Consider the following 20,274-nt stretch of genomic DNA (forward strand, 5'->3'; position numbering starts at 1 on the left):
GTTGCACGATTTGTATACTAAAATCTTTCTCCTGTTGATATCTTCAGGCAGAATGTTGCTGGATTTAACACCCATCCAGCATTATCCACCAGACAGTGCAGCAGCCTCCGCTGTAAATATACACAGCCCTTCACTTCCACCCAGGTCCACCTGGTTCTGATATCGTCCCATATACCGGCATATGAGGTTCTTTATTTTATATTTAACTATTGTGAATGTGAAGGTTCAATGTAAATGTGAGTAAACTCATCCCTACTTGTTTCTGCAGGTCGTTCTTGAGAGTGTGAAACCCAGTGTGATTCCTGTTGTTTATGACTTCAGCGGGATGACACCTGAAAGTCTGCTCATCTACGTGGAGAAAGCACTGGATGGACGTACAGCACAGAGCATTGGGCTTGTGACAGATGGGGATTCTCAGGAGATACACTTACTGCAGGGTAAGGACTGGTGCTGGAATTCCATGAGGCTGGGGCTAGGGGGAGGGGGAGGGGGAGGGGGGGCGGTCAGGTAGACTTGTGATCCATGAACACCATGTGGAACAGATTAAAAAGCAACAAGCCAGGACACAAGTAAGACAAAGTGGTTAGAAGCAAATCTGGGTCAATACTAATTGTCATACAGAAAGTAGCCAGGAGCATTCACAAAATGTCACCTTTGATCAGGCATGTAGCTGAAGAGAGCAAGGAAATGTTGTCTTTATATAGCCCTTTGATTTTCTTGATTAGTCGCAAAAGGAACAATGCAAACAATCAGGAATTAGATTTTGTCATTCTCTGTAACAGACTCATATATTAAGAGATCCAGTAACAATCTGAGACAGTTAATAACTATGGCCTAGGAAAACGTGGGTTAATTGGGCCATGTAGATTAACCTCATAGTTCTGATTATTAGCGTTTAACTGGTTTAGGTGTAAATCTCATTGGCCACAACTGTAGCAAGCCACGTGTGTGTGTGTAATACATCCATGTTAACGTATGAAATGATTAGAAAAACATACAGCCCTAGTTTAAAGCTCAATGTCTGTATTTCCCAGGTGTGGGATGTTTGACGGAGGAGTGGGTGTGTTTCTGGGAAGAAGAAGGCATGTGTCTGGATCAAAGCCACAGCTACTCCGTTATGTGCCACCACCCAAACCCAAATAGCACCCCTATCATCAAAATTTTCCATATCCCAATTGTCACAGTTGACAAAAATCAGACATTATCCTGGGATTGTGGCGAAAACCTTTAAACATATCTTAATTTCAACATGAAATTGATTTATTAGAACTACATTACAGACTAATTGTATAAATAGATAAATTGAGGCTTGTATAAAAGATACAAACAGCGAATGTGCACTGACAGATTTGTTTATTTTTGTTGAAATATATGCAGGATTCAAAATCAATGCTCAGAATGTACTAAGTCCTGATATTCGAGAGTTTTGGGAAAAGCTGGGGAGCTGTGTAGTTCCGGAGAAAGATGGTGGGCATATTGACCTATTTGTGCCCCTGGCAGCATCAGGTAAGGCAACTCCTATAGAAGTTATTTTATTATATGGTGGTTTCTATAAACACTTTATACCATACAATGTATACATAGGTATGAATGTATGCAGAAAGAGCATTAAAGTAATCTACAACTTCTATTTTTATTGACAAACCCAAACAGACTCTTAGGATGTCATTTTATAACGCACAAAATGCCAACTTTGCATTTGTGGAGGAGCAGCACAGACAGCTGGGGGCTGGGCAGAGTGTAGGGGTTCCTACTGAAGTATGGAGTAGGCGCACCAGTGCAGAGCTGTCTTAACGCATGGGCACGCTGGGCAGTTGCCTGGGGGCCCCATAGGCTTGCCAACTTTTCAGTACATTTTTCTGGGTGATTTATTCAGAACCTTCAACCCTCTTTATTAAAACATTTAGGTGGACTAATCACCTCAGTATCAACTGTTATCTGTACATGCGATCTTGCTGTTGCGAATGCATATCATGACCTTGACGAAAACAACGTACACTTAGTAATTGTACATTAGCAAGACAAAATCAACACACATAATTTTTTGAAGCTGTAAAGCTATAATAAAGTTCTTCTAATAATTTTAAGTCATTGTTAGTTGTCTCCCCTTATGACAAGAACACTGATTTTTTTGGCAGTACCAATATATATAAGCTTATTTTCAGCGATAATTTACATGTTTATTCCTATGAGTGGTTGTGCAGTTAGGGCCCCAGTGCACTGCTTTCCCAAGGGGCCTAAAGTGCAGTTAAGACGGCCCTGCACCGGTGACCCTCATTTTCAGCAACAGAGCAGAAATGTGATTTCATTTTGCAGAGCCAGATTATTCTAATAAAATAAAGAGATGAAGAAATCACTCATCCTGCAAAAGTCAATTCTGCTCAGAGCTGGCAGAGATTGGGTCTTGCCCTATATTTCTCATAAGAAAGTTTAAAATAAAAAATACATGATTAATTAGAAATGGCTCGAATGTCCCAAGTCCTTAACTAGCTCCAACATTAGACAGCCTGGACTAGTTTACACTATAAGAAGGAGACCATTAGCATGGGACCTCCTGCCATAGTGCAGATAGCTCAGGGCTAGTGCTTCTGTGGAGGAATGACCACAAAAAAACAATTTGTCACCCCTCTCCCAGAAACTACTAACACTGCACAAGATAGCACTGAGGGTTATTACAACCCACCTAGGCTTTGGGGTGGAGAAATTAATAAGATTGGATCCCCTGGAGCTGTAACTTTGCCACCCTAGTGGTCCCAGTATAATGGACAGGGGTCCCTAAGATCCATGCCTATCAAATGTAAACAGATTAGTTAAAAAAACACATATTATATATTGTTAAAATAAACTGTTATTGAATAACAAATGGTGAGAAAAACCAACAATAACCCCAAAAATCCCCATAAAAAAACAGGAGAAGAAAAGTTCTGGGCAGCCAATCACGGCCAGTATGGGAAAATGTTGGCTATAATTATTTTAATTGTTTCTTTTTCCTCATTTGAGCCACACATCATGGAAGAAGATTATTTTTTTTTTATATATATTTAATAAAGGGCTGAATGAGGATGTTGGGGAGTGTTATTGATTGTCTTTAGTAGGTATAATGGACAGTGGTCTGTGTATTATACTGGAACCACTTTTATGACATAGTTGTTAATTTGATGATCAGCATGGGTTGGGTTTCACTACGGTAAGAGGATCGCATGCTTATGGGCTCCCTGTTATAGTAGGAGCCAAACATTTCTGTTGTTTGGACCACCAAGGTGCACTGGTGTAAAACTAAGATGGTGTGTGGTACACATAGGGTGTGATCCAAAAATAAGTATAATAAAATATATACTCTGCACTCACTGTCCCCATCAGTTAACCTTAAATTATATGGGGATGGGAGCTGCTAAGGTATTGAGGTGTCCTGACTCTTAGAAGTTACAATAGGAAGGAAATCCTTAGCACTACATCTAATGTTGGTAAATAAACAGGTATCAGACCAGTGGGGATTGAAATGATAAATTGTGGAGTTCTAGGCTTAAATCTGATTGCATGGAAAGAGGCCAATCAGGGGCCAGGTGGTAAAGTTCATCAAATTAGCCTAAATGTCCAATGTACAGATGTTGTGTTTCCAAATGTTAATCTAGATGAGTCTGTTCATAGACAATAGATGACAAGATTAGATAAATGTTCTACAAGTAAATGTCTAGATTTATCTATTAATTGGAGTATTAATGATATTGGAGCTTATCATTATGCCATTGACTTGTTTAGCTCACAAATGGCTCCCTCCAATAAACTTGCACCTTAATAACCTTTCTAGAATGTTATGGGAGCTATTATCCAATGTAGTGTACTTCATCAGAGGACATTAGGGGGTAAATAATGTATCAAGCTGAGAGTTTTCCGGCGGGTTTAAAAAAACAATCGGATTCTAGCTATCATTTATTTAGTACATTCTACAGAATGATTGGTTGCTATAGGCAACATCTCCATTTTTCAAACTCTCAGCTTGATACATTTACCCCTGCATGTGCTGAGAATGCAGCCTTCTCTCATTCTTTGTATCTCACATTGCAGAGTCTGGAATGGAAATCCTTGACAATCTGACTCAGCTAGTGGGCGCCATCTTCTGTTCACCAACTGGAATAACCTCAGGGTCCTACCAACATAGTAAGTTTCGGTGGGGGCGTGTTATGGTTTTAGATCATATTGTAATTTTTTCACCTTAAAAACATTGATATACTCAAATCTTTGAATGTAAACATTAACATAAAGTAATGTAGTGTAGTTTAGATAAAAGCACATCATGAAAATAAATCATTAAGTGACATGAGGAAATTCAATTTGCCACTTGGCTTTTACGTGCTATCAACATTCAGTGGGGGGAATAAAATGCAATGCGATGTGCCGCCAAACATCACCATGATGTTCGGCTGCATGCATTTCTGTGTATTACGATACTCTCAACATCCCAGATTTTTCTGCACACCTCTATGGGGTGCGAGGCAAAATCTACAATGGTGCATCACCATGGACTCACCCTGCAACCGTTCTGGAGGCACATCGCTGAGAATTGCATTAGCCCTAATATTTCTATATTTTCATTATTATTAATGTGCTTATCATCAGTTCTCAGTGAATGGCGGTTTGGACCCGAACGGAGAGAATCCCCTCCGTTTCTATACTTCACTGAAGTGAAACTGCAGGTTTGGTGTAGACTGGCCAGTGTGATGGAGGATGCCCTGCACACCATCCGAAAGCAGATGAAACTGTATGTGGGTGATCTCCAGAAGAATATTTCTGGGAGGATAATAGGTAATTTGACATATATGAATACAGGCTGTAGATACCTATGTTTATTTTCAGATTGCTCAAATTATATTGATCATTGAAACAGAATAATGAAATATAGAATATAATAACAAGTCTCATTTAAAAAATAAATAAATTAATATTTACTTTTTTTTAAGCAATGAAGTTATTATCATGTTGAAACGTAAATGGTCATTTGCTAAACTGATCCTATTACAATAAATTAATTTATAGCAAGCAGATTTTTAATGTTCTCTATGTACAGGGCAATTCATGTTTGACACGATGCCCATGGTAAAGGTGCAGACCAATCAGGAGATTGCTGAGGCTTTAACTGAGGCTCTGGTGGAACTTTCTAAGGAGAAAAATGTAAGTAATTGAAGTATTCTACGCAATTTTGTTGACATACCTTTAGTATAAATTGTACAGCTATTATAAGGTATAAATGAGTTCTGTGACCATATAAAGCCAGAAAGACCCTGTTACCCCAATGTTCTGCCTATATTAGGAATATAACATATATATTTATGCCAACTCATCCACAGCTGATTCTTTCTATATTTTTGGGTTTTAAGCAGTAGTTGTCCGAAAAGTAAAGGCTACATGCACAATCTGGTTCTTTGGTTCATCGAGAAAAGAGTCGCCCAGAGATACAGACAGAATGCTGGGCACACATTGAAGTGATGGGAAAGGTCACATGTTCCTTTTTCCCGCATCCTACTGTGAAAATGCTCATATACCCGGTGTACATGGTATCAGTTATGCACAGTGCACCAATCTCACCCACTCATCTCCCTACGTCTGCCCTCTGACAAATGGAATGCAGCACAGGCATATTAAAACCACCCATATGCACTCACTGAAATGTACTCTGCAAAAGGATGTTTCATTAGTTTTACACAAACCTGATTAAATGTTATCATCAAAACATTTAATAACCAGTAATTTGCTCTTCAGTCTATGGTTTGCTGCATATTGGTTGTAAGTAGATTTTACTATGAAATTCAATAACCATTTACTATTACACAGCCTGGCAAATATGCTGGTAACATAAAAAACAGATGACAATGAGAATAATAACACTGTATGATTGACACATAAAATATAACAATCAAGGCTGACATCGTTCCCAATCCTCTCCACCATCAAAAATGTTTTTTCTGTTTATTACAATGATCCATAGTTTTTCATTGTTAATCAGTTCCCGTTCATATAATGCAGGCTATCTATGGCTGACTATCATTTTTGTGTTTGTAGGATCATCCACTGGAGTTCCTTGCTGTTTTTCTTTTAAAAAAATGTAGCAAGAATAAAGAACTCTTCTTGTCAGAAGGAAATACAGATGACACGCTATCTGCATTCTTGAAGGTGAGACAGGAACCTTACACAACATACCTCCCAATGTGTGAAAAGGACAAATATTCACAGTAAAGTTTTGTATGAGCTTGCACACGTATGATCTTGTTACATATAGATCTTTAAATCAGAACCTTTATAGGGACAATTTGAAATTAAAGAGGGACATCGGGATTTGAACCAAAAAGAGGGACAATTCAGAGTTCTATTTTTACAGCAGACTTAGTTGAATATTGTTTTCTTACCCTAAATTCATAAAAAGAGCATTTTGTGTATGGTTAATACATTATTGTAATATTTGCATTTTATTTATTGTACATAGTTGCTTAACCTATCAGGCTGAAAAGATATTTAATGATTTTTTTTTAATATCTTCATTACAAGCTTAAAGGGGCTTTCTTCCTTTGCAAATGTGTCATTTATTTGCTTGCACCAGCACTTTTGCAACTTTTACTAACTCCATGGCTTAAGCCTTCAGAGCAATCAATGTAAACAACTTTGTCTAAAAGATATAATATCTTGATGAGCGTCACAAAAGGAAGCAAGACACATAAATCAATTTATTTAGGAAAACTTTCAGGAGAGTATGTATGAACCAATAAATTAAAGTTGCATGGAGGGTGGAAAGCCTTTAATAGCTTTGTGGTTTATATTTCAGCAGGAGGATGGGAATAATGGTGACACCACATCTGATAAAGCCATTCTCTCACAAAGTCATTCTGAATCCAGGTTCCAGCAGCTCACTCTGCTGGTAAGCTCAAGCACAGCCCTGTAGATTATGTTTAAGGGATGGGGGGTTTAGGGTTAGATTGTTAACCCTTAATGCCCTAGTTTATGTATGTATTTATTTTGTGTGTTGTTTAAAAAAAAAAACATATGTGTATTTAAAAACAACCACAGCCCTAAAATGATGTGAAAATTACCTAGAAATATAATTGATTTTCTCTAGCAAGATCCAATTATGTAAGCCCATTTTACAAGGGAATTAATTAAGGGAACAGTGTTTATGTCAGTCCCAAACTGACAGCTTCATTTTTTTTTAAATAAATCTTTAGGTAGATAGTTGGGCATAAGTGTAGAACTTGGTGAACTCAATCTAAATCTTTATTGTAGTGAAAAAGGACAAATAATCACAAAACAAATATATTTCTTGTGAATAACAGGATAATAAATTAATGGCTGATGTAGGAGACAAGCGTTCAAGGTGTATTCGAGAAATCCTGAGGAGTGAGAGACAATATGTGCAAGTCCTAGAGATTGTCAGAGATGTGTATGCTGCCCCACTGAAATCTGCACTGTCATCAAACCGTGCCATCCTAAGCATCGCTAACGTGCAGATCATCTTCTCTGATATTCTCAGTATTTTACAGGTCAACAAGTATGTGTATTGTTTATTGTCTGTTGAAGCTTTAGATATTTTGTTAAATCCAGAGTCTATGCATAGAATGAATCTTAACCAATCTGCTTATCTTTACATTGCCGATCATGCTAGCCTAGACAGCAAGCTAATACTTAATACTGAAATACTGTAGATCAGGGGTGGCCAACCAGTCAGAGAACAAGAGCCAAGAAAAAAAATCTATAGGTACTGCAAACATGTGCATACATACATTGAAAATATAACATAATTTACAATAACTTACTAAGCTAAAAGCACAATGCCACGTTGCCAAAATGTTCAGAATAATCACGTGCCACTAGATATCACCACATACCCCTTAAATGCCATCAGACATCCATACATGCCCCTTAAATACCCATCAACCTCCACACATGCCATCATATATACTCAAATCCCCCATACGTACTATCAGACCTTCCCATATACTCCATGCATGCCAATCACACCCCCCCCCCCCTCACACATGCCTACAGACCTATACACATTATATCCTATCTCCTTACATGCCCCTCAGTCTCTTCACATGCCATCAGATCTCACTTGCCCCTTACTTGCCTGCACAGAGGACGGAGGAAGAGCACATTGCACTCTGTCCTCCTCCTTCCCTGATTGGATTGTCTGTGACACTGTGGCCTCTCTGCATTATTCAGAGCAGGTCACAAGACGCGACTCCTCTCGGTCAGTCTAGCAGCTGAATATTTTCCAATCTACCCCTGCTGGTACCTGGACAACTATACTTTGTTGATGCTCCTGGCCAGGAGCCACATTTCAAAACTCAAAGAGCCACATGTTGGCCACCGCTGCTGTAGGTGCTCTCCTAGTTCTACACAGCAGAAACCATATTTTGCACTGCTGTGATCTATGAAGATCAAACAGTTTGCTTGCAAGGTGATTTTATGGCCTGGCTCAAACCCTGCATTAGTTCCTGGGGTCCACAGATAAGTTCTAAACTAGTTGTGACTAACAAGAGTATGTATTAAGTTGTAAATATAAGAGTTTCTATGTCTTAGTTAACATGTTCTATGCACATGATGATTGGTACACATTTAAACTCAAAATAACATGGCAGCCCATAGTTATAGAGAAAATTGTTGTATAATCTACCATCATAATAAAGGAACAAATAAAAATAAGTCTAATATGTCTTTAGGTCATATTACATGATTTTGTTTTCTTCAGGCAGCTGTTAACGGAGTTGTCAGAAAGGCTGCAGGAATGGGGACCGGCGCAGTGCTTGGGGGATGTTTTTATGAAGTTTGCATCACAGCTGAAAACATACAACAATTTTTTTAACAACTACACAGTGATTCTAAAAACTATTGATAAGGTATATTCAACAATGATGCGGTTAATATTCATTGTGTTCAGTCAAACATCTATAGACTATATACACCACAAGCAGCCCTATATTTTGATGTGTCACTGTGCAGAGCATTGTACTTTAGAGATCAAGGTAGATGTGTTTTATATCATCACAATCCAATCACTGCCTTATTGAGTACTGCTTGAAAGGGCTGGGGCGGCATGTGTAGAGAAATGTTAAATGTTTGATAAACCTTGAAGACAATTTACCCCATCCTCACAGTCGGCTGGATTGTTTATGCAGTTCATTGATTGAAACTTAGACATGTATGATGTGAAACACAATCACTAAATGCATATAAAGCTATTTGTTTTCTTTTTAGTGTCGGGAAGCAATGCCAATTTTTCGTGCCTTCCTAAAAAGGCATGATGAAACTGTTTTAACTAAAATGATGAGGTAAGTATACAATGTTCTTATGTTTTATACCATAACAGCATTTCTACACTTTAGAACTATATGAAATTAATGGGTATATCTTTTTATATATGTTTTCAATTCAAATTTAATATTTTTAATTTTTTTAAGCAGAAGCACACATTATTATTTAAATCTTAAATAGCTCTTTTTCCAAGGCTCATCAAACCTGCATATATACATATAGAAGTCATTTCTAATTCTATATTCCTGTGCTTTACAGCACATTTCAGATCTACAGTCCGCACTCAAATATATAAAAATATTTAGATCAATATATAGATGAACTCACCACTTCGCATAAAGGTGTACAATTAATGGGAAGATCAAGCTATGCATGCTATAGTCACAAATATATATATAAAAAAAAAACAACACAAGTGATCCGTTTGGACTGAAGAAGCAATCATATTTAGTTACAAAAGGTATATTTATGGATAGATAGAGCAATATACAGACAAGTGTACACTATAAATTATTAAAATAGTCCATAGGTATATGCTAAAAACCAACAAAAGGATTGAGGGATCTATTTATTATAGGGAGAAAAGTCTTAGATAGTTTTCACAGGATTTTGAACTATTTAGCAAAGCCCCAGTGAAGATTCCCCATCAGTGGCAGGCTGGGCTGGGGGACAGGGGGCAGCTGCCCCCTGGGTCGGTCCCATAGTGGGCTACCTTGGGTCACTGGCCTATCCATATTTTTATTCCTTTAAAATGCTCCTTATAGGCTGCTGAGCTGTGTCTCGGGCTAAAATATGGCAACCAGCCTGTCTGCCCGCCCCTGTTCCCCTTAGGAACCATATTTACCATGGACAGGGGCAGTACAAGAATGCACAGATGGTCCTAATACTGGCTGGCAAGTCCTCTTACCACTGCCAACCAGTATTGCCAAGGAGCTGAGCATTGCTCAGTTTCCCCGGCAAGCTTTTAATGGAAATTTGGGTGATGGACAATATTCCATATTGTCCAATATTGATAAATAGACCTCTCAATTCAGTTGACAATATTGTCACATTCTCAGTCATACACATATACATTAAAAAGCAACAACACATGGAGAACATGACCATAATAAATTGGCACTACAGGAAACAGGATATTAGTCACTTGACTGTATAATACAAAATACAAAAATAAAATACATTGGAATCCACAAATGACTAAGAAATAGTCATTAATCAGCAGTGGACACAATGTAACAATCAGATCTTGATCCTTATCACAGCTGTTCAACGAATAATCCCAATGGCCATGGGTTTTATTCCGATCAGTACAGAATCTGTGTGGATCTTGTATTTTCTCCCCACGTTTGAGTGTGTTTCTTCCAAATGCTCTGGTTTCTTCCCACAGTCCAGGATGATTATCTTTCCTACAACAAAGAGAACAAAGAATTTCAGTATTTAGAGATACTCTATACAACTAGTAATGCTAAAGAAAGTGTGAGAGTTCATACTGTACCTGTATTGAGAGGATAGTACATATAGTTATTTCTAATTCTGTGAACTAAATACATTCTACTACTAATGTTTGCATTAATGTATTATCTTAGTAAAGTGCAGTTTATACCTGATGTGGCATCCTTCTGCTCATTTGCCTGGGTAGTTTACTAAACAACTGTTCACCTTGTGATAGTGATTTGTAACAAATGTAATGTCTGCTGTATTCAACATTGAGAAAGGATTGTTGCTATGGAAGCCTTGTAAACAAGAGAGCCGTCTACTAACCTGTGACCATGCAGCAGCTGGACAGTGTTGTAAAAAAATAGATTAACAAAAACAAAAAAGCTCCCAGTTTGCAATGGGAAATTGGCGTCAGTACACCAAAGACCCCCCTTCCCCCGGTAAATAGTTATTATATACACTGTAGTTATTGGGTTGGTAAGGCTGAGAACCCTCCCTCAGGGGGAGGGTTGTATAGACTGGAAACCAATGACAGAAGTGAGGCTGTGTTATACTTACTTATATTGTACATTTCTGCCTGTGCTAATGGCGGGTCTAGAAACCGTTGCTATAGTGGCCTTTATGAAGAAGAGATATGAAGTGCTGGCCTCCTGAGATTCAAGGGGAGTCTTGCTGGGGTTGCACGTGTGAGAGGGAGTGTGGAATCATTTTGAAAGCTGAAAGGTGGATGTTGGGACTGTAGTTGCAGCGTAGGCAAGAGAACTAGTGACAACATATACTAAATATTACAAACTCGAGGGTCAAAAAAAGCATGTGGCATCTGTAGAGTAGGTACAGCCCACCGCTTAGCCATTGTTACTTCAAAGTATTAGTCTACAAATTTTAAGTGACAAAGAATCCAGTTCCTATTTCTGACCTATGTAGAATGTTGGTTTGCTTTACGATTACAGTTTTTTTTACAATTAACATTGTGGAGCTATTACATAAAAAGGGTCAAATTATTTTCTTGACAAACTGTAAGAAGTAGCCAATACGTTTTTGTACATTATGCAACACAATTCTGCCATTGTACATATTATGTCTCACCACTCAGCTTGGACCATAACTAGACTTCATGGAAACCTGGATAGAAGGGATTCTGGAGGAAAATCTATCTCATCCTCAGGAAGACAAAATACCTGAAGGGTGTTGTAGCTTGTTTGAAGATGACCCTAAGATTTCCTGTCTCAACAATATATAAATAAATTATCATTTAATTTATTAGTCCCAATCCTAATACCTACAGAATCCTAACATTAGCCAAGTCACAAATCTGGAACTACCCCAAGCTTAAATCTAGCTCAACTTCTAAAATGATCCTTATCCTTGATCCTCTCATCTCACCTACAAAAATTAAATTAGTGTAAGAAACTCTCTCACATTAGGGGGCATATTCAATTAGCTTTCCAAATCGCGGTAACGCGCTGGAACAGCCGCGAAATGTAATACACGTTACCGCAATAACGTGGATTTTCGTTCGCAGCCCATAGGGTTGCATACGAAAATCCGCGTTAATGCGGTACCGTAATACCCGCAAGAACGCGCACTTTTCGCGGTAACGCGCTTTACCGCGAATCGGAAAGCTAATTGAATATGCCCCTAGGAGTATAAAGCAAAGATGATGTTTTTTTATTGTATAAACTTATTATACTCTGTATCAGTACAATAAACTGAGGGATTGTCATTTTAACTGTATTTTCATATGCTTAATAACTGCCCTTATATCTATGTTTACGATATAAAGTAATCTTACCTAAGAATAAATAAATCTAGCAGACATTATTGTCGTTTAGTTTCTACTTCTCCTGTCTTTACTTAGCTTACAGGAGTTGCTGCTTGCCCCTTCTACGCGCTTTGAAGAATATGTGAATCTTTTGTATGCTCTTCGTCTTCACACTCCTCCAGAACACCCTGATCGTAAAGACTTAAATGCTGCCATAGGACAAATGAAGCAATACAAGGATTATATTGGACAGGTTGGTCACTTCCGTCTTAAGATTCATATAGACTCTCAATGTGACAATGTTAAAAATTGTATTTTAACATATGAAAATAATAGGCATGAATTGTACATCTACCCATCTAGGACAACCATTCTTCCTAAACTCTAACTGCATTACAGTTTGAGTCAACTACACTTGTATACTGTCCTTCAATAGAAGGATGGAAAAGTATTTATTTGCCTGTTTTTTTCAAAATAACGCTTATTAAATAAAAATATATTTATTCTTATAAATGAATTTTTCTTGGGTAGACTGAGAAACAAAAATTGTAAAAATTGGTCTGGTCATAAGGTTACAAAATCATCTAAACATGGCCCATCGGGGGCAAGAGACTTATAGAATACCTTTGCTTATTTGATATTTTAGTTAGGTTTTACTTATTAAAACTTAATTCATTTTAATCAGGTCTTCTAGAAGAGATAATATAATATACTTCCATTGTGATGACTATGTTAACATTTGCATGTATTATTTACCAGCTGAAGGCTAGTTTGGACAAGGACAGTGAGCTGACAAACATACAGAAATCTATCCAGGGCTGCCCTGTAAGTAGTGGTTGTTACTATTATGTCTCCTTTCCTTGTGAATCATCGGAAATGGGCTCTGTGAACCAGATGAGACGCAATGTTATGAACTATAGAGAATCCATCAAGAAGTTGTGAAAGTAAATGATATGTAGGTACATTAATGTATGTTAGTAGGAAACATGTATTCTATAGGCAATTCAGATGATCTCATACATAGTCAATTATCTGGGATGCACTGATTGCATGTTGTAATATGAGTGTCCCTTAATAAGGTACTGAATAGGTCAGTCTCATTAGGTTTTATCATGTTTTGCACACACACATTAAGTAGTGGCATAGTAAGGTTGAAAGTCCATCAAACATATCTAAATTCTAGCTGTGTTGATTCAGATGAATGCAAAGCATAACCACCGGCAAGACAGCTGCCAACTTAACTTCTGATATGCCATAGCTACATCCATCACCCACTGTTTAGTTTGCTAGCTATAACTGTTGAGAGTGTTGCTTGTGAAAAAAGGCATTCAATACATTTCTAACACCAGTACCATCGCCAACTCCCCTTGGTAAGGAATTCCATAATAACACATATAGATAAAAGCCCTTCTATGTAGGTGGTGAAATAGTCTTTTCTCCAGTGGTAGCAGCCTTGTCCCCGGCTCAGTCCTGGATGTAAAATTTTTCTTTGTAAACATTAATTCAGTCACCTTTAATCGCATTTTGTCCAACTGTCAGCAATCCCACATGCTTCTAGTATTCCATTCTAACTTAATCCCTCCAATAATAAGGTGGCCGATCTCTGAGCCAACTCAGAGCAACCTATGTTTCTTGTGAAAATGAATGTATAGAAATGACTGCTATTTTTTGTTGTAGAATCTAATCGAAGCCAATAGACATCTTATTCACATACAAGATGTATTTCTACTCAGTTGTGCCAATGAAGACATTAGTCCATCTCTAAGGTAATGTAGCACTTTAATGATCTGTTGCTTATGATGAATAATCTTTTCTATGTTCATCATCAGCAGCGCCACTAATTCCTCATATGTTGGTTCAATATGGTGAAAATACCTTTAACAAGAAGTGTTTATCCTTGTAGCGTAGGACCACCATTCACAACAGTTGTAAGGGTAATGATGCTCCATTCTTCAGCAGAACAGCTTTCAGTTCTTTAATTGGTGATGGGGAGGGACTTGTTTCCAAAATTGACCACACAGGCGCAGTTGTATTACAGTCTGTTCATTGTGCTGACCCCAGAGATGTTAAATATTGCCTCCATGTTCCTCAAATTAAGATTGAACACGTGTCTGTTGGGACGTGATGATCCTGAGTAATTGGATCTTTTGCTGGAAACAATGTTTGTGCCATTGCATGCAACGTTTCCCTAAAATGTCACCACAGTTACTACTCCCATGTAGGGATATAATGGGACCTAAAAACTACAATGCTGCACAGATCATTACAGATTTCCATTGTCAATGTTTAACTGTTGATACTAGGCACACGGAATGATTAGCTTCCTTAGCTATTCTCTAACCACAAACCTTACATTGGGAGAAGTGTAAAGGGTGATTTATCTGTCCATATGATCATTTGTAATGACCAACTGTCTAGTTCCTGTACTCATTACTGCTTACTGCTTAGCAAAGCGTTCGTCTTTATGAAGCTCTCAGATAGCTTTTCTGGAAATGGAATCTTCCAGGAGACTATTGAGTTAAACAGTTACTTGAGATGTAGTAGTTAAGTGTGTGTATATGTGTATATATATATATATATATATATATATATATATATATATATATATATATATATATATATTTATTATTTCTTTTAACACAATAAGCTTTTGACTACACTTTTTCCTAGTGTATATTGTTCCGCTCCTCTGCATACCCCAAAGTAGCAGTTTTTGTCACATACACTTGATAGACAAGCAAATATTTGTTCTCTTTAGAATTCAGACAATTCTGTAATTTTTATGCTTGGATAGAATACATGTATAAATTCTGGCATTATATGGAATAAGCTACACAATACCTTACAACAGCAATTATAAAACAGGTTATTATCTTTTAATTATAGGACACCACAAACGGTCCATATTACTGAACAGTGGCGGTAGTTATCATTTTGAAACAACTAACACTGATTATATATAGATAAAAATTGAGAACACTATGAGAGCGACATTAAAAAATATAGAATTACCAACAAATAGACACAGAACATTTCCGATCTGGCTTTGACTCGGCTCCTATCAATTACGATCATTGAAAATGCCTGCACTTGGGATTGACGTCACTTAACATAGCGACGCTAACATTTCCTGTTTTAAAGTGGCAATCCCAGGACCCGCCGCCTCAATAATCCAGATGTTGTGAAACTACAAGTCCCAGCATGCCCTTCCAGCTATCAACTGGTTGTCTACCAGCAAAGCATGCTGGGGCTTGTAGTTTCACAACACCTGGAGGGCCGCAGGTTGGACAGACCTGGTTTAGAGTTAACGTTACAGTTAGGGTTAGAATTTGGGTTAATATTAGCGTAGGACGCTGAGTCCTAGCATTGCTGCTTTACAACCGGAAATGTTAGTGCTGCCATGTTAAGTGACATCAATTCAAAGTGCAGGCATTTTCTGTGGTCACAATTGATAGGAACAGAGTCAAAGCCAGGGCGTAAATGTTGTGTGTCTATTTGTTGGTATATTTTTTTTAATGTCTCTCTCATAGTGTTTGCAATTTTTATGTAGCTATAGCCAGTGTCGGTATTATCGTCATTGCTAAAACGTACCACACCCCTGTATAGAGCTTATACAGTAAAACCGTGCAACATAACAGGATACAATAATAGGATTCTTATACTTCTGTAAAAGCAGTTTCTCTTAGTCCATCGGGGACACTGGGAACATTTGGAGTATAGAGGACAGGGCGAACTGTCACTTTAAGAAACTTCTGGTAACTAAGTCTTAGCTCCTCCCTTTCTATACTCCACTTCTTGCTTCCTCAGTTTATGGTTATCTCCATCTCCTCTTGCTGTGGGCTTTGCTAGAGAGAAAAATAACTTGTCAAACAGTAGGAGAAGCCAGAGCGTTAAGGATTGGCACCCGGTGTTCTCCAATGGACTAAAAGAAAGTATAAATACATAAATATAAAAATCCTATTTTCTTTGGCTTCCTTTGGGGGACATTGAGGACATCCCAAAGCCGCATCATGGGAGGAAACGCTCAGAAAAAACGGCACAAAGCACCTTTCTCCAAAAAGTTGCATCCTTGGATGCAAACAATTTTAAACCTGTAACACCGATTGAATGCGTGCACAGAAGACCATGTGGGCGCCTGACACAGCTGCGCAGTAGTGGCACCATGGTGTACCACCCAGGAAGCACTCACTGACCTCGTAGAGTACACCCCGAAGATTATCTGGAACAGGCTGACCAGCCTCACTATAAGCCTGATGGATTACAGCCATAATCCACCAAGGAATAGTCACCTTGGAAGCTGGCCAGTCTCTCTTGTGTGCATCACAGATGATGAAATGATCCTCAGTTTTGCGCACATCCTAAGTCCTTACACACCTAAATGTGCAAGACACGAACCACATCGAGTGAACAAATAGAAACTTTATCTGCCGAAGACAGAGCATTAATCAGGGCAGAAATGATGATGTCCTGATTTAAGTGAAATCTGGACATCACTTTAGGGTGGATTGAAGGCTTGGGTCGAAGAACCCTATCCTCATTATTAAGAAGAGGATACTTGCATGATAAGGCTGCAAGCTCTGAAACTCTTCTCGCCATAGAGATGGCCAAAAGAAACACAGTTTTCCAGGTTAGAAATTTGAAATCAACCAAAAGGCGGATACTGCAAAGCATTCAACGCCAAATTTAAATCCCAATGTGCTATCGGAGGAACATATGGAGGTTGCACGTGAAGCACCCCCTGAATGAAAGTTTGCAAATCAGGCATTACTGCAAGAACAACCTGGACAATCAAAAGGAAGAGGTAGGAAACCCCTTCTTTTCAACCCCTTCTTTTCACATGTATATAGGAAACCCCTATATAAGTCTTCAGATGATATTGCTTGGCCGAACCCGGTTTCCTAGCCCGAGGCATGGCCTGCACCACGCTCTCAGACAACCCCTTAGATCGAAGAATCATGGCTCCAGAAGCCACACTGCTAAAGCCAGATGTTCCAATCCTTAATGATGGAATGGATCTTGATTTAACAGGTCTGGGTGTAGCTGCAGGTGCCACGACTGACCCCTCACCATGGAGAGTACGTCAGTATACCAGCCCCTCCAAGGCCAATCTAATGCCCCTAGAATGACTGGAACACCCCTTCCTTTTTACCTTCAACAGACGAAGAAGCACTGCTACCGGTGGAAGCAGTAAAACGAAGCAGAACCACCAACGAACCTTCATGGCATCTACTGCGACAACCAGAGGATCTCTCGCATGGGACCAGAAGATATGGACCTTGAGACACCATCATGTCAACATCCGGTTGACCCCACCTGTCTACAAGGTGGCAAAACAACTCTGCATCCTGAGGAATGGTCCCTCCATCCAGAGTCTACCTGCTGAGAAAATTGGCTTCCCAATTTTCTACTCCTGGAATAAAGATTGCCTAACTGCCGGGACATGAACTCCGGGCCACAAAAATCCAATACCTCTCACACGGCTAAGGGACTCTTGCTGCCGCCCTGGTGATTGAGGTATGCCACCACCATGACTTCTTCAGTGCCTGTACATGCAACAAATGTTACGCACTGATCAAAGCACAGAACACTGCCTGCTGTTCCAACACATTAATCGGAAGTTTAGATTTCTTCAGAATCCAAAGAACCTGACATAGAGCATTAAAACAGACGGCGCCCAACCCCGAAGGCTGGCATCCATTGTGATCAAGATCCAATGCCGGAACGAGAATGGAAGACCCCTGCAGAGATTTTGTTTCTGCAACCACCAAAGGAGCAACTGACTCACACAAGGAGACAGTCACGATATACCTGGCCCGACAGATTCAGATGGGATTTGTTCCATTTCAACAGAAGTTCCAACTGGAACTCCCATGCATGAATCTGACCACCTATACCACTTCAAAAGTCAATACCATCTTGCCCAGAACTCTCATGCTGAAATGCATAGAGGTCTGTTGGCAGGCAACAGAATTAACTATCTTCTGCCCGGCCAGAATTTTGTCCGAAGATAAAGACACCTATTGTTGTCGGGTGTTGAATAAAAGTCCCAAAGAGGATCAGCTGGTGGGTTGGGGTCAACTTGGACTTTTTGAAGTTGAGAATCCGACCGTGGGATTCCAGAGTCTGGATCACTACCTGGATATGAGACATAAGTACCTCTGGAGACACTGCCTTCAAAAGAAGATCGGGAATGATCGTAATCCCCTAGGACCTGAACAAAGCAGCCATAACCACCATGCTCTCGGTGAAGACCTGCAAGCTGTGGCCAGTCCAAAGGGGAAAAGCCTGATATTGGAAATGGCCAACTGCAAATCTGAGGAGGGACTAATGACCCTCCAAGGTGGAAACATGCACATAGGCATCCTTGATGTCTACAGCCACAATGAACTAATCCTGTTCCATGCCATGAATCACTGACCACAAAGACTCCATTTTGAACCTGGGCACCCTGACCTGCGTATTCAAAGATTTCAGGTTCAGAATAGGTCTGAATGAGCCATATGGTTTTGGCACCAGAAAAAGGTTGGAATAAAATCCCAAACCTTTTTGTGAATCACGGACCGGAATAACCACTCCGGAAGAAATCAGGGATTGGATCACCTCTCACAGAGCACGTCGCTTTTGTGGACATGCAGCAAGCCCTTTGATACAACCGCATGGTAAGATGACCAAGCAGATTGATTACCCCCTGTCCATAACTCCCTGTACCCAGGCATTCATGGTAGATTGAAAACAATAATCCCTGAATAAGAGAAGACAGGCTCCCATCACTGGTGACCGCAGAAGGGCAAAATGTTTGTCAGGCACTCTGCTTGTCTGCAGACTTCCGGACACTAAGCAGAGCAGACGTGATGCCCACGCTGCAAACTTTTAATGGGGGCGGACGACTGACATCTAGAGGACTGACTAGAGAAATATTGACCGCAAGACCTGCCTAAAGACTGAAAGGACAGGAACCTGGCCATCCTTTGTTTAGGAGCATTGACAAAAAGATTAGTACACTTTCCTCCTGTTGCTTGACTGATAATGGAGTCAAGCTGAGGCCTAAAGAAAACACCCCCAGAAAAGAGAATTGTCTCAAGAGCTTTTTTAGACTCAACATCAGCCTCCCAGGACTTAAGCCAGAGAGTCCAACAAACCAAAACCGCAGAGACAGATATTTTTCCCCTATCAATCCTGCATCCAATTTGCTCCACCAAAGGAAACCATTCAGAAGATTATCTCCCTGCCAGCAAATCATCAGACAGTTGTTCTGAAGAGTGTTCTACACCTTTCTAGACCCACGCCAATGCCAGGACAGCCCACAGAGAAGCACCCATTGCCATGAAAATAGACTTAAGGGCAGCCTCGACCTTACATTCTGTACAGTTTTTAAGAGTGGCTGCGTTGGGAAGAGTAAGTAACTTTGGGCAGCCTTGCAACTAGAGCATCCACTCGTGGTGGTGCCTTCCATTTTGCAAGAACATCAGTATGAAAGGGGTAACACGACTGTAGCCGACAAGAAACCTGGAACTTCCGTTCTGGTGAAGCCCGAGGCTCAGCCAACAAATCTTCCAATTGGGAAGAAGCAGGAAAAGTCAAAGATTGCTTTGTCCACTGGGCAAAGAGAGAAGGCTCCGCAGCAACAGGGACTGCCGCCTCAGAAAATCTCAACTACCTGACACACAGCCCTTATTAATTCATCCACACTGACTATTGGGATGAACCTCCTCCACCACCGAAGGATCGTTCATGTCAGAATCCATCGCCAATTCACCCTCCTTCTGGAAAGAATA

General features: G+C 39.5%; 1 protein-coding gene across 1 annotated transcript in view; it reads left to right on the forward strand.

Moving 5' to 3' along the window:
• Positions 1-20,274, forward strand: part of ECT2L (epithelial cell transforming 2 like) — a 41,992-nt gene that overhangs the window by 14,675 nt on the left and 7,043 nt on the right. The window contains exons 7-20 of the mRNA XM_075200666.1: positions 48-186; positions 269-437; positions 1,378-1,506; positions 4,066-4,158; positions 4,618-4,803; positions 5,066-5,169; positions 6,058-6,168; positions 6,818-6,907; positions 7,320-7,534; positions 8,738-8,885; positions 9,244-9,317; positions 12,596-12,752; positions 13,259-13,324; positions 14,177-14,265. Of these exons, the coding sequence (XP_075056767.1) occupies positions 48-186; positions 269-437; positions 1,378-1,506; positions 4,066-4,158; positions 4,618-4,803; positions 5,066-5,169; positions 6,058-6,168; positions 6,818-6,907; positions 7,320-7,534; positions 8,738-8,885; positions 9,244-9,317; positions 12,596-12,752; positions 13,259-13,324; positions 14,177-14,265 (1,770 nt within the window). The remainder of the gene's footprint in view (positions 1-47; positions 187-268; positions 438-1,377; positions 1,507-4,065; positions 4,159-4,617; positions 4,804-5,065; positions 5,170-6,057; positions 6,169-6,817; positions 6,908-7,319; positions 7,535-8,737; positions 8,886-9,243; positions 9,318-12,595; positions 12,753-13,258; positions 13,325-14,176; positions 14,266-20,274) is intronic.

This window comes from Mixophyes fleayi, chromosome 3 (assembly GCF_038048845.1).
Source record: "Mixophyes fleayi isolate aMixFle1 chromosome 3, aMixFle1.hap1, whole genome shotgun sequence".
Taxonomy (NCBI): Eukaryota; Metazoa; Chordata; class Amphibia; order Anura; family Limnodynastidae; genus Mixophyes; species Mixophyes fleayi.